Genomic DNA, 21,740 nt, shown 5'->3' with positions numbered 1-21,740 from the left:
CCCGTGCCAGACCGCCTACCCCCGCGCGCGCGCGGCGGCGGCGGCGGCGGCGGCGGGACGGCCCCCGGGGCTGTCCGAGCGCGCCCTCCTGCCCGCGGCTACTCGTAGTCTCGGCGCTGGCCGGGCCGACGCACCCCGCGGGCGGCCGGAGCGCGGCCTCGGCCTCGGCTTGGGCGGGAGCGAGCCCGGGGCCGCGGCCCGCGGGAGGTGACGCGGGCGGCGGCGGGCACTGACGGCGTCGCGGGGCGCTCCCGGGCGGCGGCGCGGCGGCGGCGCAGGGGGCGGAGGCAGGGGGCGCCCCCAGCCAGGATGCTGCGGTTCCTACGCCGGACCTTTGGCCGCCGTTCCATGCAGCGCTACGCGCGGGGCGCGGCGGGGCGCGGGGCCGCCGGGCTGGGGGACGAGCGTGACGGGGGGCTCCGGGGGGGCCCGGCTGTCGCCGCCGCCTCCTCGGCCCTGCCCGCTGCGCCCGGGGGCAGCGTGTTCCCGGCCGGTGGCGGGCCCCTGCTCACCGGCGGCGCGGCCGTGCACATCTCGGCCGCCGGCGCGGCCAAGGCCACCCTCTACTGCCGCGTCTTCCTGCTCGACGGGACCGAAGTGAGCGTGGACCTGCCGGTGAGTGACGGAGAGGGTCGGGGCCACTGACACCCGACGGCCCTCGGGGCAGCTTCCCGCCCCCTCCCCCCCCCCGGGCCCCATGGCTTCCCTCCGGGACGCTCCCCTGCCTCCTTTCTGGGTGTCCCCTCCCCCTCACCTGCCTGCCGGTCCTCCTTAGCCTACCACCCTCGGGACCACCGATTCGGGGTTCCTCCGCGCCCCCCCCCCCCCGCCTTTGCTCGGCACATTGCGCCGCAGGTTGCGTCTTCTTCAGTGCCCACCTGGGCGCTGCGGCCTCGCCCCCTGCCCGGCGCGCAGCGTCCCCGCCCCTTGGCTACCCTTCCGTGCCCCCCATGCCGGGGGTTATCGCGTGGAACATTTTAAAGCCATGCGGGGCTGTCACAGGGCGTCCTACACTCGCCAGCAGGCCTTGGGGAGGACGTGGTGGAAAGGAGCCTCTCCTGCCACCCCAGCAGGTGCCCTGAGATCTTGGGAGGGGAATGGGGGCACCGTTTCCCCTCTTGGTGGTCCCAGTTCGTATTCTAGAGAGTTCCCTTCCGGCCTGCAACCGTCGCCAGGAATGGAGCCACTTGAGACCCAACTCTGCGATTTGGTTAACTTTGCTGGGATCGAGACCTTGGGGTGTTTGGGAGTCGGCCTGGGGCGCCCACGGGCATGGCTCCCCCGACTCCTCCCCACTCCCAGCAGCGTGCCCGTGGGGCCGACAGGGCACCAGAGGACGGCAGTGCCCGGGCCTGTGTCCCCAACAGCCGCCCACAGGTGGTTGCACCCGGGCCGGGCTCCCACAGAAAGCTAGGCCAGCGCTGCTGTCCTCGGCAGGGCGTCCAGCCACCACAGTCTTTCTGGCCCAAGGGGCCAGTCAGATCCAATCAAACCCACACTTCAGCCGGGCGCCTACTGTCACCCGGGCGCTGCGGCAGACGGCGCCTTCGGGTATCTCTGGGCATGACTGAGGACACCGCAGTAATCCAGCTTTCCATGAGTTACAGATCATCCCGAGGGTTTCAAGGGAAGCAGTAACATACCGGGACTTGCAAAGGAAGCATTGAGGCCTTTCATGGGCCGCAGGAGTTCTGGAGAGAGCTAGGAACCTGTAAGGGTATCGGATGGGAAAAGTAGAGCCTGCCTGGCCTGGGGCTTAATGCTTCCCCCCCTGTGTAGGTTTAATTTCGAGACCGCTTCAATTTATGGCATTTTTACTTTTTTTTTTTTTTTTTTACTTCCTTGTGCGCCCCATATATGTAATTTGGTTATGCAAATGCTCTTTCGGGGCCTTTTTATTCATGGAAAAGGAGCAAACATCTCTGCTTGGTGATGTTGTCTTTAAAATAGCATTGAACTGTTAACTGCTATCAGGTTTCTCCTCCCCTATGCGCCCCCATCCCCAAGCTGGTAGAGGAGACTGGGGAGCAGGAGAAGGGAGAAGAGGTGAGCAGGCTGTCTCCAGAGTGGGCAGCTTGGATTTGGAGAGAATGTGGCGTAGTTTGTATCTGGGAAAGGAAAGCTATCCTTGGGAAGTTTGACAGTGCTCCGTGCCAGCGGTTTTGTTGGCTTTTCCCCGGGGATAATTCACTGATAAAATGTATTGCTACTGTCAGGTCTGTGAGACAGGCTTAAGTGATGTTTCTGAGATGAAAAATGCAAACGGAGTAAAAGTGCATGCGTGGTAAATAGACCCAAACAGGTAGGCAAAGGAACAGTCTTGAGATGGGAATGCTGGCTTACTGCAGCTGGTAGAGCCCTAGCAGACAGCGTTGGGGGTGGGGGTGACGGAAGGATTTGCATCTCAAAAAGCTACAGAGGAATCCATCCATCCCAGGTTTTCTTGTGATAGCAGATTTTTGGATGCCTTTAAAATGTGATTTAGTGAACCCTAGAGTTTTATTTATATACACGGGCATATGTCTGTGCACCTTGTCCAAAGGCAAATAAAAAGCAAATGCTGGCTTTTATCATGTGAGCTCTCTGCGAGGAAAGATGAAGAGAAATTACCAGTGAGCACGGCTCATCAATTTAAAGATTTATTAGATATTAGAACTGCATTGCTCAGTCTCCTCCACTAATCTTCCCAGATCAGAGTGTTAGTTCCTGTAATTAATTCTCTCAGTTACGAGGGTGTGCGCCAGGCAGCCACTACCCTGGGGAATCTGTAGCATTTGTGCAGTTCCTCTGACCCACTCTCCTGTGTCCCTTTTTATGCTTTCTTTTCAGGCATATGGTCTCACTTGTCTGTATTTTTGGATTTTTTCCCCCCTGCTTCCTGGGTTCTGGCATTGCCTAGGTGCTTGTCGCACAGATAGGATTTACCTTTGACCTCCATACCCCTAAGCTTCTTTTACTGTCCTGATTATGTCCACAGGCTCTGTGGGCCTGGCCCAGCTGACTGAGGCTCCTTTGTAATTTAAAAATACAAAACAAAAAATCCTCTGTGGCATTAGCCTCAAGAATACATTTATTCAACATACAAAAGTGGTAATGTGTTTTCATAAACCTTTTTATTAGCCTAGGTCAGGACACTTGGGTTCTGAAATTGCCTGGTATACAATAACACCCTCAGTGTGACTCTGCTGTGGCACCTCAGTTCAGTTAGTCATCATTCATTGGGTGTCTTTAATGTGTCAGAATTTGCTAGGGACACAGGCGGAGTGAGACGTAGCCTGGAGGATTCTAAGGAGACACAGGTGGATACATGGCTTTTTTCTTCTTCTGATAAGATGGGTATATCTAGACCCCGTGCCAGGGATGGATGGTATGGCAGAAATAGGCCATCCTGGAGTTTTGGACCCTTGAAGTGATAAGATATCAATTCCAGTCTCTCTCTCTTCTCCCCCATTGCCAGTTTTTCAATCTGATAAAATGTGAATGAAAAGATCTTTCGTAAAAGTGCATCTGTGGCAGGCAGTTCAAAATGGGCTTGCTGTAGAAGCTCAGCTACCAGATGCGTCCTTGGCTTACCCTGTGTGTGTGTGTGGGGGGGAATGAAACACCCTGAGCCACGGCTCTTCAGCAAACTTAGTTCTTCTGCCTTGGTGAGCCCCCTCTTCCTCTTAGCCCAGCCAGGCCCAGACTCAGGTGTGGTCCCTGTAGCCTCAGGTGTGGTCCTGTGAGGGCAGCGCCTATGGAGAAAGCCAGGCACTTTCCTTCTATGAATGTGGCTGAAGACCCATTGGTGTGCTTTGGCAGCAGCACCCACTGTTGACTCGTATTAGCTCTCTGTTGACTAAATCCCTGGCATGGCTTGTGCCTGGGCGGCTGCAGCTCAGCCCCACCTCCATTACCCACTTGTGCATGCAGCCCTCTAGTAGCAACTTGGGGGAAGCTGTCTGGATATGTGGCTTGCCCATTAGCACTCCCCGCCCCCCCGTGCCTTGCAAGGTTGGCCAGCACAGCATTTAGTGTGATTGTTCTCACTGTGTTTGCTGCTCAGAATTGACTCATTGTACAGATGCAGATGTCGACAGTCCCAGCCTGCCTGTGCCACCTTGGGCAACTTCAGCTCTCTGAGGATTGATTTATCAGTCTTTCACATAGGAGGATTAAATGATGAAAAGGTTATAAAAAGCCCCAAAGAATTAAAACCAACAGCAAACAAAAACAAAAACAGCAGGATGCAGAAGGGTTGCTAAGAGGTTGTAATTTTGTAAATGTCTCGTTGGACTGTGGGAAAGGATTTGGAAAAAGAAATCTTCTAGGTACTGGATATTATTAAAAACAAAAGTTGTGGCCAAGCGGGCTAGCTATTGCTTGGCTCTTCTTTAGTAGAGATTGAAAGTTAGATGCAATAGAGATGCTTTAGAAAAAAATCTCAGGTTAGAAAAGAATCTCCTCCTGGGGTTATCAAAATGAAAGGCAGCTACCCATCAGTTGTAAATATGGGAAATAGACCTGGGGCCTCAATGACTTCCTTTAGTTACCTCAGTGAAAGAGTTGCAGTGAGCTACTTTGGTAGAGAGCCTTGCAAAGGTCAACTCTACTCCAGAAGGGCAAGGTGTGTTCCTGTTGGAGGTAGGATAGATTTTAAATGCTAGTCAGTGAGAAACTATTGCATAATGGCATTTTCCCCTTAGTGTATATAGATACATCCTTCTTGTTTTGTTTTGAGACAGGGGCTTATTGTGTTTCCCAGGCTAGTCTTCAACTACCTGTCACCCCAGTGCTGTCACCGCAAATGTGTGCCACTGCATCCAGCCAGCTCATCTGTAACTTTTTTCCTTTGGATTAAATTTTCCATAATCTACCCACCTCCCCAACCCAATTCCTGATCCAGTAGTTGAGGAATTCGGGCTTCTCACAAGTTCTCTGCTGAAGATGATTCTGGTACCAAGCTGTCTTCACTCTGTATACTCTGATTCGAAAACACTGAGGTCCAGCCCAAGCTGCACGGTACCCTAAGAACTGCTTTGAGTCTTTGAGCCCAGAGTTGACATGTTTTTGCCACAGTGGTGTTCGAGGTTAGGTCAGAGGAAGAACTTCAGATCAGTTTTGGCATGATGATAGTCCAGGTAAGAGTTCTGAGGGTCTGACTAGGTGTTGGGGGAGATGGCCAGATAACTTCACAGGTAGAGTCTGGTGAGCCTGTGGTGAGAGGCAAGACAAAGGCTGATTGGAGTCTATCCTGGAGGGTAGTGCTATCCCCATCCCTTCTGTTGTAGGAAGAAATAAGGGGGGGGGTCATGTAGATACCTCAGGAGTAGGCAGTTTTTCGTTTCTAAAGTCTTCTAAACAGCTGGTTGCCTCAGGTACCTTGCTTTTTCATAGTCCCCCTCTGGGATCAGAATTGGAAAATGGTGGCCACATCAGGTCATGAATGTACTGTAGGGAGCCTTGGCTGTTCACATGGTTCATGAGTCTGTATTATTTTTGTAAATAACCTTTCTGTGTTTTAAATGGAGGGTTAGAGTGGATGGTGAACACTCGTTCCATCATGGAGTATGGCAGATCCCTAACTCTGGTTCGTTCTTGCCAATGGCCTGTGTTAGTATGGGGCGGGGAGGTTGGTCGGCATGGGTCTGTCCAGCCTCTCCAGGCCAACATGACCCTACAGTGGTATAAGGTTCTGAACAAATATTAACCTGCTAAGCATTTCCTCGTGCATAATCTCATTGAATTCTGCCCCTGCTTTTGAAATGGCAGAAGGCCATGGTGTTTGGGGGTGGGGCCTTCTGTTAAATTCTTGCATGAGGATTTAGAAAATATTCACCCTGGTAACTACAGACAACCTGCACAGATAATTCTTTCTCCAGAGGTGGGTTGCATCCTTTCCCACAGCTGGGCCCTTTTGCCTGCTAGCTGTCAGTGTCCTCTCTGCTCTGCTGGACCTGTGCTCACTAGCTGTCACTTGCCCAGACTGCCTGCGGCCAGAGTCAGCTGCTGATTAATTTGTGTGTTTTCTTTAGATTGTGTATATAAACCATCCCCACCTGCATCTCACATTTAGAATGGGCTCATGGCAGGAGGATTAGAATGGCCAGAGAGACAAGGGACACTAAAACAGCATCTGAAATGCTATCAGTGCTTATAGCTACTGATAAAACTATGTCCATCTGTGCTTTCCTCCTTCTTTAGATATAAAAGTGTATTTCAAATGATGAATGTATGTGGGTTACTCAAAGTCTCTCCCTATCACTTCAGCACAGTTGAACAGGGACTGTAGATTGTTGATGCGTCTTCAAGGTGAGGCATCTGAGCTGACTGCCTCTTCCTGCCCCTGCTGGGTGAGAAGCAGGCTCTGATTCCCTGAGACCTCCTCCCCTATCCTCTCCTCTTGCTGGCAGGTCTTGATGTGCTCTTGCATCTGGGAGGATGGAGTAGACACAACTCTTTTTGCCTGTCCAGAGATGCCCAGACTCTGTTCCTAGCCAGAGCTAATTGAGATGGCTAGTGTCACCTGCCTGGTGCCTCCCCTACCCGTTTCCTTAATCTCACATCTTCCACATCCTTTGAGGCTTCTTTCTAGAAGCTGAGGTACTGTTCGTGTCTGTCCCAATTGATTTTTATGTCAGCTTTATTTTTGTTTCCCAAAATATTTCTCCCTTCTCCCTAGATGAACTTTCTTTAGTTAATGAAGGTCTGTTGTGCTCATGTACTGTGTTAAGCATTGGAAAAGCCAAAATGGTTTCTTCATCTCTGGCAGACATGGAACCCAACATGAGTTTTGGGAGAACTGTGGTGTGAGTCAGAGGTGGTATGATGTCTAGAGTATCTGGTGTTGTTTCAAAGGAGGCAGAAGAAATGGCTGTTAGATTTTGCTGGAAGGTATCTGGGCAACAGGTGCAAACATGGGGAGTTGGAGCCCTACAACCCACTCACTCCCTGGATTCTGGGCTTCTGGGGCAGGGGGGATCATGGGTTCCAACTGTGTCCCAGGTAGGTAGGGGTGATGAAGAAGCAAATGAATGAGGAGGCTTTGAAGTGCAGTGAGTTAGTCTACAGCATTCTTACTGAGCATCTGCAGCAAGCTGGGCCTGATACTGTGCTCAGGACTTCCTCTGGAGAAAGAAGTTGAATGCTCACAAAGTGTGCTGGGTTTACCATTGTCATCCCTGATTTGTAAAGAAAAGAGTCATGCTTAGATCAAGAAACTTGTCAAAGCCTGTGGCGGCAGCTAGTGACTGAATCCAGCTTCAGGTACTGTCTGGCTAGAGGAGATGGGTGGGCCAAGAAATCCCCTGAACCTCAGAGTCATTTCCACCTTTGCAGGGTCATTTGGGGTTTCCAGAGCCTGGATTTACATCTTGATCAGACTGGTTGAATGCAGTTACTCAAGAGTGCATTCTGGTTTGGTGGCCATAATTCTTCAACACCCAGGTTCTCAGAAATAGGCTATGTTTTTTAAAGGTACTTAAGAGAAAAACATTCACATTATCATCAAGAAAAGCATTTTTTTTTCTGTATTCTTGCCAGATTCTGTAGCAAATAGTGGTTTCATTTTGTTGCTTTCCATCTTGGTATACAAGTTTTGTAAGTATGGTGTGTGTAGGTGTGTGGGAGTGTATTCTGGGGGTCAAACTGAGGGCTTCATGCTAGGCAAGTACTTTACTAATTGAACTTCACTCCTTTTACTTTTTTTTTTCCTGACAGTTCTGGGGCTTGAACCCAATGCCTGGGCACTGTCCTTGGACACTTTTTGCTCAAAGCTAGCACTCTGCCACTTGAGCCATAGTGCCACTTCTGGCTTTTTTTCAAACCCAGGGCTTCGTGCATACTAGGTGAGTGCCCTACCACTAGGCTACACTCCCTGGCCCTCCCTTTACTTTTTAAACTGCCCCCACCTTGCAAACTTCTTAGCCATTTGGAGCTATCTTTGTGCTGGGTGAGTTAAAGTCAATCTACCAACCTACTTTCTGTCTGTCTGTCTGTCTGTCTCCTATATGTGTAACACCTGTCTCTCTTAGCAGTTGGAAGTGGACAGGCATAGCATGTGGTCTCATACCTGCAACTGTTAGGCAACGCTTGCCAGGCTCCCAGAATTCCTGTTGCTTCCTTTAACAGCCAATGCAGAGCAGGAGCTGTTGTCATCTCCTAGTAGGGGGTCTCAGAGCCCATGGCTGAAGGCCATGACTGAAAAAGTGCAATAGAACAGATCCAGTCCAGGTGTCCTAACTCATTTACAGTGTTCCTGCGCCACAGCCTAGGCTGAACACTCACAATTTCTCCTGTGTGATCCTGGGACCTCCCTGCATCTGTCATAATTTTCTGCAGTACCACTGTGCTTCCCCATCTCTCCTGTACCACTTTGCCTTTCTGTTTGGGGCATCTAAGTTCTGTTTACCAAGTTATTTTATTTATTTATTTTTTGCAGTTTCTACAGGTTCTTTTCTCCAAGGTCATACCTCTAAGAGTTGAATGACTGGCTTTTCCTTTTTGCAGCTAAGAACTGTAGGGTGTCCTCAGGTTTCTGTCCCAACATGAAATCATCCTGTTCCAGGATGGGGTTTAGCTGAGCGATTGTCTAGATCTACCTGGTCAGCAGGGACCTGGAGAATGGGTCTTCCTTGGCTCCAGATGCAGATGTGTTTCTTATCTGATCTGAATGTCCTCCTTCATACCTTGACATTCAGTGACAGTTCAGTGACGTTAACTATACTTACCTGATACTAAAACCAACCACTACCACCATCCATCTCTAGAACTTTCTCCTCCTGTTGTCAAGCTGTCCCTATTAGACACTGACTTTACATCTTCCCTCTCCTGAGTCCCTGTAACTTATAATTCTTTTTGTTCTCATCTAATGACTTTTCTAGGTTCCCATGTAAGTACAATCCTATAGGATTTGTTCTTTCTGTCTGGCCTGAATTGTTTAGCATATTGTCTTCAAAGCTTGTATGCATTGTAACATGTCAGAACTTCATTGCCTGTGTATATCACATTGTTTGTTCATTCATCTGAATTCAGGAGTTGATGAAGTCTGGATTTTGTTAGCTCAGTCCTGTCCATTTCTTAGTGGAGACATGGGCATCCCTGGCCCTCACCTCCTGCTTTTATTATAGAGATTCTGGCACCTCTCCCCTAGGAGAGTTTCTCAGTGTTACCAAGTTCTCTGTTCAGTCCTCTCTCTCTCTCTCTCTCTCTCCCCCTCTCTCTCCCTCCCCCCCTCTCTCTCTCTCTCTCTCTCTCTATATATATATATATATATTTAACAATGAGCCAGAAATCCATGGTTGATGCTACTCAGGGGCCTAAGATCTAGAGGACTGAGGTTCAAGGCTAATCTATAAAACACAGGGCCTGGAAGCTTGCCTCCAGTTATAGAGTACCAGCCTAGCAAGCATGAATCCCTGAGTTCAAATCTCAGTATGATAAATAAACTAAAGTAAATACTGATGATGAAATAGAAATACAAAAGACTTCCCAACATGAATCGTTGAAAGAAGGCAGTGCAGCAAGCTTCTACTCCAAACGGTCCTCCACAATCACGTTCCCTCCCTCCCCGCCTGAAGCTCATCTTCATGACTTTGCTTTATGGCTTTCCCTCAGTGGCATTGTTAATTGTGCACATTTTAAAGTGTTTGTATTCAGCATTGTGATTGTGAGAGTTACCCTTGTGAATAAAATAAAGGTATGACTTGCAATGTTCTATAGGTAATCAGATGCAGACAAGTCCTGGAATTCATCTGGTTTTTCCTAGAAATTTGGGCTATTTTCCAGTTTAGGCTTATGGGGTTGGGGGCGGGGAGATTATTGCTTTTGAACTTCCTGCAGTTGATCGATTGGTACACATGTGCAGGCAAGGGTGTATCCGGGAGAAGGGGAAGGCAGGGCTTTTTACTATCATATAGCAAGATTGTTTTTTAGAGGCCCTGTAGCATGGAAAAGAGTCCCCAGTCCAGTCTGCAACCCTTGGTATCATGCCACTTCTTTGCTTTATTTTAGCATCTAGTGGGAGTGGAATTGGTGCTCGTGATCTTCTTTACCTGATTACTGGTGGGATTGAGCATTTCACAGGGCTGCTGGTATATTTCCTCCTGGAATGCTTGCTCCTCTGAACTTTGTCTGTGGACACATACCTACACACTATGTATGTATGTACATACGTACGTATGTATGTATCTTCCTTCTCCCAAGGGTTTCAATGGGGTAAAAGAGAGCATCTGAAGCCCACAGGCTTCCTGGCCACCACTTACTCATTAAGTAGACCCTTTCACACGTTCACTGTGAATTCTGCAGTGCCGTGAGGGTGAGCAGCTGCTGGTGGCTTTGGCTGAGAAATAGCAGATCAATACTCTTCATCTTGTCCTGCCCACTTTTAAATCATCTTCATTGAGAAAACTTGTAAACATCTTCCACAAGCATACTTCATCCCGCTGCATGACTTAGCAGACCATTGCCACACATTCACACTCTCACCTCTGCACCCTCTCTAATTGTGTCACAGCAAATTCCACACATGTAATTGCAAACATGCACTCCCAAGTTTGGACCTCTAAAAAGGTAAAGGCTGAGCCAGGTGCTGGTGGCTCACACATATAATTCTAGCTACTCACTAGGCTGAAATCTGAGGATTAGGGTTCAAAGCCAGTCTGTGTCGAAAAGTCCATGAGACTCTCTCTGTCTCTGTCTCTGTCTGTCTGTCTCTCTCTCTCTGTCTCTCTTTTTTTTTTTTTGCGGGGGGGGGGGGGGGGTTGTTTTAGGGCTTGAACTCTGTGCCTCGGTGCTGTCCCTGAGTTCTTCAGCTCAACACTAGGGCTCTACCATTTGAACCACAGTGCCACTTCTGGTTTTCTGGTAGTTAATTGGAGATAAGAGTCTCATGAATTTTAGTGCCTGGTCTGGCTTTGAACCACAGTCCTCAGATCTCAGCATCCTAGTAGCTAGAATTACAGGCGTGAGCTACCAGCACCCAGCCCATGAGACTCTTACCTCAAAAAGTACTACTCAGAAAAAGTCCAAAGTGGTAGAGCACTATCCTTGAGCACAGAGAGGCTCAGGGACAGAGCCCCAGGCCTTGAGTTCAAGCCTCAGAACTGGCAATAAAATAAAAAAAGGGTAAAGGCTTCATTTTATATATTTTAAAATTATATACATACGTGTTATTTTTTGATGCTATGGTTGGAATTCAATCACATGCTTGCTAGGTAGGTACTCTACTACTTGAGTCCACACCCCCCCCCCCCTTTTGCTTTAGTTATTATTCCAGTAGAGCCTTGTATTTTTGCCTAGGCCTATCCTGGATCACGATCCTTCTGTCTACACCTCCATGCAGCTGAGACTACTGGTGCATGGCACCATCCCTCTGCCCCCACACTCCCCCACCCTTCATTGAGATGGGTTCTTGGTCCCACACCCCTCATTGAGATGGGTTCTTGGTAACTTTTTGTCTCTGCTCATCTTGGACTGTGATCCTTGCTGATCTCTACCTCCTGAGCTCAGATTGTAGGCATGAGCCTGCGTGCCAGGCCTAGGGTTGGCTGTATTTTTTTAAAAATCCACAATACTGTTTTAAAAATCTAAAAATAATACAACAATTTTTTTTTGGTAACAGATATTTAGTCAGTGTCCAGATTTTTCTCTTTGGTTTTCAGCAAGGTCTGTACTTAGCATTATGTTGATACTCTAAGTAAGCAGCCCTTCTTCAACTTGAACTTGGTTTGTTCGTTTATTGCCACTTAGCTGTTGAAGAATGATAGACATTTTGTCCTATATAGTTTCCTGTTTTTTGTTGTTCTGACTTAAGGAAGAACACATGAATCACTTTTAGTTGTTTTTTTTTTTTTTTTGAAGTGTGGTGGTGGGCACAGGAGGGTGGTGAGGGATGGAGGGGGTGAGTGTGTGTGTGGGGAAATGTAAGTTCCTTGTCCTCCAGAAGATAGGGTGGAGGTAAATACACTTGGTGTAGAAAAAGTCACTGAGTACTTTGAAGAAGCTCAGAAGAAGATACAAAGTGGAGGCATGGAAAAGGGAGATAACTCCAGGATGAACAAACTGGATCATAGAAGAGTGAAGCTATAGGCTGGAAGGGCAAGTTGGAGAACAGCCTTCTGGGTAGAAAGAGCACATGTAAAGGCACTGTGGCTTGAAATACCCCACTCACTCCTTGCTCAGCCCTTGCAAGTGAGTCTGACCATTCTCCATTTTTTCCTGCTGATACTACTTCTTCAAAGAAGTCCAAATTGTATATCTTTGTTCCTTCTGTATTTACCTTCTGTTTCTTCAGCTCCTTGACACTGGTTTTGACTTTGGGTTCCTTCTTTGTCTAGCTCCGTCCTGTTTGGGTACTACTTTTACGTGCAGGAGACCCCTGCTACAAGGGGAGTCTTTCCATCTCTCCTGGTTGGAGACACCAATGAGGCTTAGAGAACACAAGTGGATGCTCCTTAAAAAAAAGAAAGAAGCAGGTCAGCTGTGGGACTATGGGAGTAGTGTGGAGCCTCACAGAGACCACCCTTTCCTAGCTGCCTGGCAACACTCATCACTCCTGCTCACCTGTGGAAAGGAGTGGTAATGGAGTTGCGATGAGGGCACCTAGCCTGCCTGGCTCCTGGGTTCCTCCCCCAGCGCTTGGTGGGGTTATTCTGCCCAGGAACTCAATGTGGAATTCACCCAGGATCGCCTGATAAGCCACCAAGGCTCGGGAAGGTTAGTTATTAACCTGCCTTGCACTCCCAACTGCTTGTCCATGCCAGTTTACTGACTCCAGTCCTTTTATTGGTCCTGCTGGCCCGGGCCTGAGAGGAAGGCCCAACCACTTGCTCAGTCAGTTGCCATGCATGTTAGGTGGCATTAGCACCGCTTTGATGACAGCAAGAGCGCTTGGGCAAAGTCCAGGGAGGGGCCCTGACTGGTTAGGAACTGGTCCAAGTCAATACATGAGCCACCTGTGGTGGATCGAGTGGGATGCTCTAGGGTGACTGCTGCAGAGGAAGGTGTGGGTGGTGGCATGCTCTGATGGAACATAGGGAATCCACGGTCAGCACTGTTTGTTTAGGACATCTCTGTATTTTGGAGCTCTGGACTGATTTTGCATTGAAGTGTTGGCAGTGAAATACTTTATGAAAGCCTGGACCCTACGGAGAGGGGAGAGACTGCCATCTCTTTATTTACTTTAGAGCAACATGAATGTTTAGTCACCTCATGAAAGGGACTGCTGAAGAAAATGGCAAAGATTCGTGCTGTCTTAGAAGAGAAGGATCTCCTGGTGTGGAGGTGCAGTCACACACATCACTTGCTTTAACCCATGCCAGGGATTGAGCCCTGTGTGAGCTTCCCAAAGAGCTCACTGGTTCTGTTTATAGACCTGCGCAAGTCAAGCAATTTCACATTGAAATTGGTATATGCAAACAAGAAAAACCATGGAACATGAAGTCTGTGGGGGATAGGAGATGATAAAAAAGTGTGGTTCCTGATCCTAAGGTGTCATTTAGGTAGGACATGGAAAACATTAAAAAGAAAAGTAAAGAAAGAAAAAACAAACCATGGGTTGGAGGCATGACTGAGTTGGTAGAGCACTAGCCAGTGAACAAAAGTGTCAGACACCAAGTTTGAGTCCCAGTCTTGGACCCTCCCCCCAAATAAAAAGGAAAAAAAAAAAAAGAATGGGTGGGGCATGGAATTCCTTTGATATGCACTGCATATGTCTACAATGGGCAGTGAAGCCCTTGACCTTGGTAAGGCCAGGTAAGCCCGGCACATGCTCATCTCCCCTCCTGGCTTGCAGGATTCCCGTGCTTTGTTCAGAGGTTGCAGACATCAGCCATGAATCTTTTCCCTTTTTAGTGGCTTAGGCTTCTCATAGTCTTGGTCGTCAGGTTGACTTTGGGTCAGAGCATCAGTACTTTATTCCCTGGCTTTGCTGGAGCTGACTCCTTTGCTGTGAGGAGTTACAGTAGTGATTTGTCAAGGTTTATTGTGGTCTAGAATGTTCTACAGGACTTTTCAAAGTCCAGCTTCTGAGGCACACCCCTGCCTACTATCCTGAGGATTACTGGGTGTGAGAGGTTGGACCCAGTCACCAGTTGATTTCAAAATGACACAGCGATTCCTGGGTTTGAGAACTTGTGTTTGACGGGGCCACATTCCTTACAGTCACAGCTTCATCTTTCTTACACCTTCATGAGAGAGTCGTGAATGTTCTTTTTTTTTTTTCTTTTTTCTTTTTTCTTTTTTCTTTTTTGCCAGTCCTGGGCTTGAGCTCAGGGCCTGAGCACTGTCCTTGGACTTTCTCAAGGCTAGAGTTCTACCACTTGAGCCTCAGCACCATTTCCGGCTTTTTTCTATGTATGTGGTACCGAGGAATCAAACCCAGGTCTTCGTGCATGCTAGGCAAGCACTCTACTACTAGGCCAAACTCCCGGCCCTATTTTCTTTATTTTTTTGATTGATTCTTATTACCTTTTGAGGCTGGTCTCATACACCATTGTGTTTATTCACTTAATTTCAAATCATCCAACCCCATCAACCCCTACCTCCTTCCCAGGTCCCTGGGAACTCAGAATGCACTTTGCCTCAGCAAACCTTGTGCCTTTCCTATCCTACTAATTATAGGTTTCTTCTTTTCCTTTGTCCCTTCCCATCTTTTCCCTCCCCTCTCATCTTCTCTTCTTTGCCCCTTTTACTTTTTGTGCTATTACTGGGGCGGGAATTCAGGGCTTTGCACTCTCACTGCCTTTTTTTTTGCACTACCACTTGAGCCACACCTCCACTTCTGGCTTTTTGCTTGGTGAAGTGGAGGTAAGAGTTTCACGGGCTTTTCTGTCTAGCTGGTTTCAAACTATGATGCTTAGATCTCAATTCTGAGTAGGTGTGATCCAGTAGTGCCTGGCTCTAAAGATATTTCAAATAATATATAACATTGTTGACTTGAGCAGTATTTCTATATATGTGGCCAAATATGACACAGAGTTTACCATTAATAACACTTATTTGCATTCACAGTGCTGCACACCCATTACCACTATCTAGCTCCAGCACATTTTTATCACCCCGAACGGGAACCTTGTTCCCATTAAGCAGTCATGCCCCACCTCTTCCCTGCTCCTGGCACAGCTAATCTCTGTTCCACCTTTCCATGTGGTAGAATCCAGAATGCACATTTTCTAGGTGGCTCTTTTTACTTCCCATAGTATTTTCAAGGAGTGTCGGCCACTTCCATTGTTCAAAACCTCCTGGCTGGGTTTGCTTCTCACAGCCCTGTAAGGCAGGTAGCTCCTAGCAGCATCCTGATTACACAGATGAGTAGACTGATGCCCAGAGAGACTGAGCACCCACAGAGCACACGTAGCACATAAATGCCTTGGCTACAGCACTGTCCGGCTGGTGTCTGCTATTCACCTGACCTTTAGAGATGGTGCCAGCCTGGGTACTAACGTTCAGCTTGTGAAGTTGAATTTGAAGGGCAAAGAGGAAACTTCACAAGAGAATTGATCTGCAGTATCAGAACAATGTATGTTACATATAGCTCCAAGCTCAGAAATCACCTGAAGTATCCCTTTTGGTACTGCAGGATGGAATTCCTGTGAAGTTCTTGGCTGAATTGAATGGGGTCAGTTCTGTGTTAAGGTTTCCCACCAATGTTAAATGAGGAGCATAGAGCTGTACAACTACTGTCAGGAACCATCTGACCTTCCAGGATTCCCACATGCAATCTGAGTGCTCACTCTGGGAGCTCACATAAGGCCTTTGCAAGGTATGAAACAAATACAAAACAGGCAACTTGTCCTATCTGAGGCTGGTCTTGGAACTAGAACTGGGTGGACTTCTGGACGCCCGACTTCAACCTCCATGGACTTCATCTTTTTTTCTTTAATAATAATAATTAATTGGTACATATATACAATGGAATTCTACATAGCCAGCAGACAAGATAAAATAATGGCATTCGCAGGGAAGTGGATGAATCTAGAGTGAATCATGTTGAGTGAGACAAGTCAAGACCAAAGGAACAAAAGGTGCATGGTGTCCTTAATATGTGGCTATTAGATCCACACAATACAAGAGCGAGGACTCAATATTTGCATACCCAATGCTATGGACATGGTAATGGAAATATAAACATAACTATATAGATATAAAAACCTATGACTCTATAGACATGTTTTATTTTCTAAAATTAATATGTTTCTATGACATACAAACCCTTAGCCTAATTTTGATTAAGTTGTAAATACTAAGTCCCAGTGATTGTAAATAGAGATTCCCTTCTTGAACACTTGTTTGTTAAACCTGTCATTTAAAATATGATGTAAAACTCAATGTTAATAAAGAAAAAAATAATTATTAGTATTATCATTATTATCTAGGTGGAGGTGGGAGCATGGCAGTTTGAAGCTAGCCAGGGCAAAAGTTAGTGAGGACCTACTTCAGAAATAAGCCAGGTATGGTGTACAGGCTTGTGGTCTCTGGTACAGAGGAGGTGGAGGTAGGAGGATTGTGGTCTGAAGCCAGCCCCAGGCAAACGTACAAGAGCCTATATGAAAAATAAACTAAAAGCAATAGAACCAGAGATGTGGTTCAAGTGGTAGAATATTTGCTTAGCAAGACTGAGTTACAACCCTAGTGGTAATGCCAAAAAGTAGCTGTAAATATTTAATTTTCTGTTTTTTGGAATATAACATACCTCTTGAGAGTCAATGAGGAGAAAGCACCCTGTCTACTTGACTAGGAAGAAAAAAGAGGAAAAACAATGAAGTACTGGTTCTATTAAAAAATATCTGTTATCCTAGCCCTGCGAGTTTGACCTAGTGGTAGAGTGCTTGCCTAGCATGCATGAATACCTGGGTTCGATTCCTCAGTACTACATACATTAAAAGAAGCTGGAAGTGGTGCTGTGGCTCAAGTGGTAGAGCTCTAGCCTTGAGAAAAGTCTAAGGACAGTGCTTAGGCCCTGAGTTCAAGGCCCCCCCTCAAAAAAATGTTATCCTGGCAAGTCAGTTCTGGGTTTTTAAGTCTAGAGGCAAAAATATTTTTCCACAATTAAAAACTGAGATTCTAAGCTGGGCTCAATGGCTCATGCCTATTATTATGTAAACCTTTAAATAAGAAACAGTAAACAGCTCCATAAAATACCTTCATATGTGTGTATGTATGTATATGTATATGTGTTTATATGTGTATAGATGTATGTATATATATGTGTGTGTGTGTATGTGGGGGGGTGGTTGAACTCATTCTGAGCTTGCTGGATTAGCATTCTGCTGCTTGAGGCACTCTTGAAGGCTTGGTTTTTGCTGGTTATTTTGGAGATAGAGTCTATCAAAATTTTGTCTGGGCTGGCCACAAACCTTAGTTCACTCTATTTCTCAGCCTCCTGAGTAGTTAGGATTCTAGGCAAGAACCACAAGTACCAATTCATCTCTTATGCTTGAAGAGAGCTTATGGAAAGAATTCCTAACAGCCAAGGAGGTAGCCATCATGGTTCATAAGGACTCAAAATTGCTCTGGTAGAAAAAGTGCTTTGGGAAGGAAAATGTATGGCTTATAGTAGGAGAGAGGTTGGCCAACTAGTTAAGGTCGTGTGTCCTGGGTCTTGAACTCAGTGCCTGGGTGCTGTTCCTAAGCTTCTTTGGCTTAAGACTAGCACTCTATCACTTGTGCTACAGTGCCATTTATGGCCTTTTCTGAGTAGTTCATTGGAGATAAAAGTCTCATGGACTTTCCTTCCCAGTCTGGCTTCAAACCACGATTCCTAGATTTCAGCCTCCTGAGTAGGTAGTATTACAGGTGTGAGCCACCAGTGCCTGGCCTCCTACTGGATTTTCTTGTATGTTCCCAGCCATCTCAGTGGACCTCTGGGGTCAGAAGAGTAGCTACTGTTGTTTTAATTTGGCTGCCATGAGCAACTTATGTTGTCTGTCTTGCCCAAATTCACACAATGAAGTCTTAGAAATGTGACTGTATTTGGGAATAAGGGTCCTTCAAAAGGTGATCAAGGCCAGGCCCTGGACTGTAATCCCAGTTACTCGGGAAGTTGAGTTGGGAGGCTAGTGTTAGAGGGCAGCTGGAGCAGAACAATTTGAGACACCTGTTTTCAATCAATAGCTAAACACCATAGCTTGAGCCTGCCTAAAACAGATGGATGGTGGTCCTGGGTTGCACTTTTGAGATAGGAATTGAGACCCCCCCACACACACTCTTTTTTTGGTCAGTTGTGGAACTTGAACTCAGGGCCTGGGCTTTGCCCCTGAGCTCTTCCACTCAAGGCTAGAGCTCTACTACTTTGAGCCATAGCTCAAACTTCTGGTTTTTGAGTGGTTAATTGGAGATAGGAGTCTCATGGGGACTTTTCTACCTAGATTGGCTTCAAACTGAGATCCTCAGATCTCAGGCTCCTGAGTAGTTAGGCATACAGGAGAGAGCTACCAATGTCTGGCTTAAGACCCTAATTTTTTTTTAAGGACTAGTGTTATGGCTCAGTGGTACAGCACCTGCCTAGCAAGTAGAAGGCCCAGAGTCCGAACCCTTATCTTGACAAAAATAAACCAAAAAAGGTAATTAAATTAAAATGAGGCCATGAAGGAAGTCTTTCATCTAATCTGAGTGGTATCCTTTTAAGGAGAAATTATGACACACACAAACACAAAGAGAAGACCATATCTGCATACAGAATAATGGTCATGGACTGGGCAGGAAGTGGCCACAGAAGAAACCAGCCCTGCGCATACCTTGACTGCAAACTGCCAGCCTCCAGAATTGGGGGCAGGAGGGATCATTTTCTGTCTTTTTAAGGCATCAAGTTTGTGGTATTTTGTTATGGAAACCCTGGTGAATGAATGCAACAGCTAAGGCCCACCTTCTGTTTGTGCTTTGACTCTTGTGTTCTTTGCGGCTACCCTATGCTTCTTAAGTTTCCATAGTTTAAGGCATGATGATGTGAACGCTGTCCTTGCTGGACAAATGTTGCTAGCTGGATTTGAGGAGGTGGAGGTGGAGTTTTGGAATGGCTTATCGGAGGTGCTCTGGGCTGGCTTACACCCCGAGCAGTGGAGGACTGGCCGTCCAGGTGGAAGAGCATGTGAACAGCCTCCTTGAGGAGGGCTCCTGGAGGATAATTCTGCCTGGGGGGTTGGGATGTGGTGGTGATGGGAAGGAAGGCTAAGGCCATTTCATATTTTTGTAGCAGCGGAGTTGTGGCTTACAGAGTGCTGGAGATGAGCAGATAGCGGCCACAGCTGTGTAGCTTCAAGCTGGTGCTAGACATGGGCAAGAAGAGCAGATGCAGCCGAGTTAGTGGATTTGGAGGCCGGGTTTAGGGGTGGGACTGATGGTGAACAGTGGTATAGCCCCCATGTTTTGTACTGAGCTGGTTGGTGAGATTGAGAGCCCGTGGGTGGAGTAGCCCTAAGGACAGACCCGATGACTGTGTTCCTTGGGCCTTTCTGTAAAGGTTGTAGATGTGGAATAGTGTTCATACATATATATATATATATATATATATATATAATTTTTTTTCTCTCTCTCTTTCTAAAAGGATCTCCCCTTCCACTACAGAACCTGGATTTATTCCTGGTTGGTTTAGATGAGGCTGGTGTTGAGGGGCCAGCCAGCAGGTCAGACACACGGAGAGGGGTCCATCCCTGGCAGAGCCAGTGTAGGACAGGCAAATAGAACATAGTTGTGGCTCTGAGGTTAGCTGCTTCCTGTGAACTCTGAGCTTGCCAGGTCCTCACAGGTAGGTGAGGTGCTACTGTTCCTACCAAGTACAGGCCAGGACAGTGGCTTGCTCTCTGTTCTGTGGTTGCCTTCCTCCTGGGAGGAGTTACTGTTTCCAAGGAGAGAGAATAACAAAGAGGCAGACGTTTAATGAGGGCCTGCTGTGTACACAGAACCAAGCCAGGTGCCAGGCAGATTCAAGGCTGAGTCAAAGATTCCTCTCTTTCCCCATATCACTGGCAGCATGATGAGATGTGGTCTTGGCTTGTGCAGAGAGTGCTGGAATTGTTATCTAGCTTTTACCTAGTTGTCTTGCTCAAAGGGGAAAAGAAGAAAGAAATCAAGAAAACAGATGCTCCCGGTTCACTTTGTTTCTCTGAGGATGCTAGAACCTGCTCTCCTCAGAGCTCTGGGGTAGGTGTTTGCATGTGTTTTAGGCAGAGAATCTAGTGTGGGGTAGCATGGTTGTCCCCTGAGGAAGAAAGCAGAACATGAGCAGCTCATTTGCACATCATGTCCCTGAAGCCTAAGAATTATTTTTTATCTGAAATGCTTATCCCAGGGATTTACAGGTTATCAAAGAAGAAGGATGGGAAGGCTGATAAAGACGTGTCTAAATCAGATTGGCTCAAATGGGATTGTTTATTTATTAGACACACACTCTTGCTGTGTTACCCCAGTCCTCTCTGGACTTCAGAGATCTTCCTGCCTCAGTTTCTCCAGCCAGCACCCACGTACCACGGTACCAGACTTGAACCAAATTTTGAAAGTCCATTTTTCTACTCACACTCCATATGCTGAGTGAAATTAACCTTAACGGAGAAGAGTAGCCTCTGATTCCATTTATATGCAGTTCTGGAACAGGCAGAACTAATCTGGGGAGGAAGCAAATCAGAATCGCTATTGCCTCTGGGTGGGAAGGGGCTGTAGGTTACACAGATGTTTCATTTGTCAAGCTGGAACAGCTCAGATTTGTGCATTTCAATTTAAGTACCACTTACTACTCTCCTCAGGAAAGAAGTATAAAACATGGGAATGGAGGGTTAGGAGAATGGAAAGAATAGAAGACAGATGATGCAGAATGTTGATCATTGCAAAAGCTGAATGACATGTGTTGAGTATTCTTTTTTAAGCTGTATTTATTTGAGCAACAAGCGGGGCATTTGGTCCTATTTATTGATTCCTCCTTCCTGGCACCAACCTGCCGTCCCTGGGGTGAGTCAGGGTCTCAGTCACTGGGCTTGGGCCCAGCCTAAAGTTTGCCTCGCTGTATCCATGACCTTTGACTTCCTCTCCCTGGCACCTGTCACCCCCATCCTTGGCTGTCTCTTTGATCAAGGAACAAACCCTCCCCCTCTCTACTGACTTTGACCTCCCCAGCCCCACCCACCACCTAGCCTCTTCTTATCTCTGACTCCTCCTTCCCTGTGTGGTTTCAGATCTTCCTCTATTGTGGTGGCTGAACCCACAAAAGGAGAATTCACCGGCTTTCAGTTCCCATCCTTTTAGAACTGTCAAGTGCCACCTGTGTGCCTTTGATCATGGCTACAGGCTCTGCTGGGAGTGGCAGGGGCATCTTCCTGATCCCCACAGGCGAAGATTGCTGTGGGACTCTACTGATACACACTACAAACAGGGCAAAGCAAGACTGGTGCCTGGGAAGAAAGGGGCCATGGGAACTGGGAAACAGCAGAAGGGGCAGGAAGGGCTTCAGTGGGTTGGGAATCCAGCTGGGAAGTTTTGTTTTTTAACCTGGGTGGAGATTGCCACCCAGGAGGTTGAGTAGTTCGTGTCTGGCTGGTTCACATATGCCATATTTCAGTTAATAATAATAATAGAAACTGGAGACCTGTGCGGGGTTTTAAAAATTGTCCTATTACATATAAAAATGCATATTCTAAAATTTTCCCAAAGAATGGAAGATGAGATAGCACAGTGTGACACCCCTCTCCCCTGCCCCGTTCCTCAGGATTCATTCCACCCAGAGGAAGTCCTCGAACTATACAACCTTCCTTCCTTGTACATTTTCTAGGTTTCTT

The 21,740-nt window shown here is 47.2% G+C and overlaps 1 protein-coding gene across 6 annotated transcripts in view; it reads left to right on the top strand.

Moving 5' to 3' along the window:
* Positions 1-219: 219 nt before the first annotated feature.
* Epb41l4b (erythrocyte membrane protein band 4.1 like 4B) overlaps positions 220-21,740 on the top strand; it is a 134,805-nt gene continuing 113,284 nt past the window's right edge. For 5 of the 6 annotated variants that reach the window (XM_090330404.1, XM_090330402.1, XM_090330403.1 and 2 more), the window contains exon 1: positions 220-615. In XM_090330404.1, coding sequence (XP_090186530.1) covers positions 310-615 — 306 coding nt within the window. In that variant the 5' untranslated portion in view covers positions 220-309. Of the gene's footprint in view, positions 616-19,897; positions 20,116-21,740 lie in introns of those variants that run through there. The other variant, XM_090330405.1, reaches the window with a different exon arrangement.

The sequence above is a fragment of the Megascapheus bottae genome, chromosome 3 (assembly GCF_031878675.1).
Source record: "Megascapheus bottae isolate mThoBot1 chromosome 3, mThoBot2.hap1, whole genome shotgun sequence".
NCBI classification, from domain to species: domain Eukaryota; kingdom Metazoa; phylum Chordata; class Mammalia; order Rodentia; family Geomyidae; genus Megascapheus; species Megascapheus bottae.
Note: the sequence above shows the minus strand (reverse complement) of the source record. Positions and strands in the feature narration are given on the sequence as shown.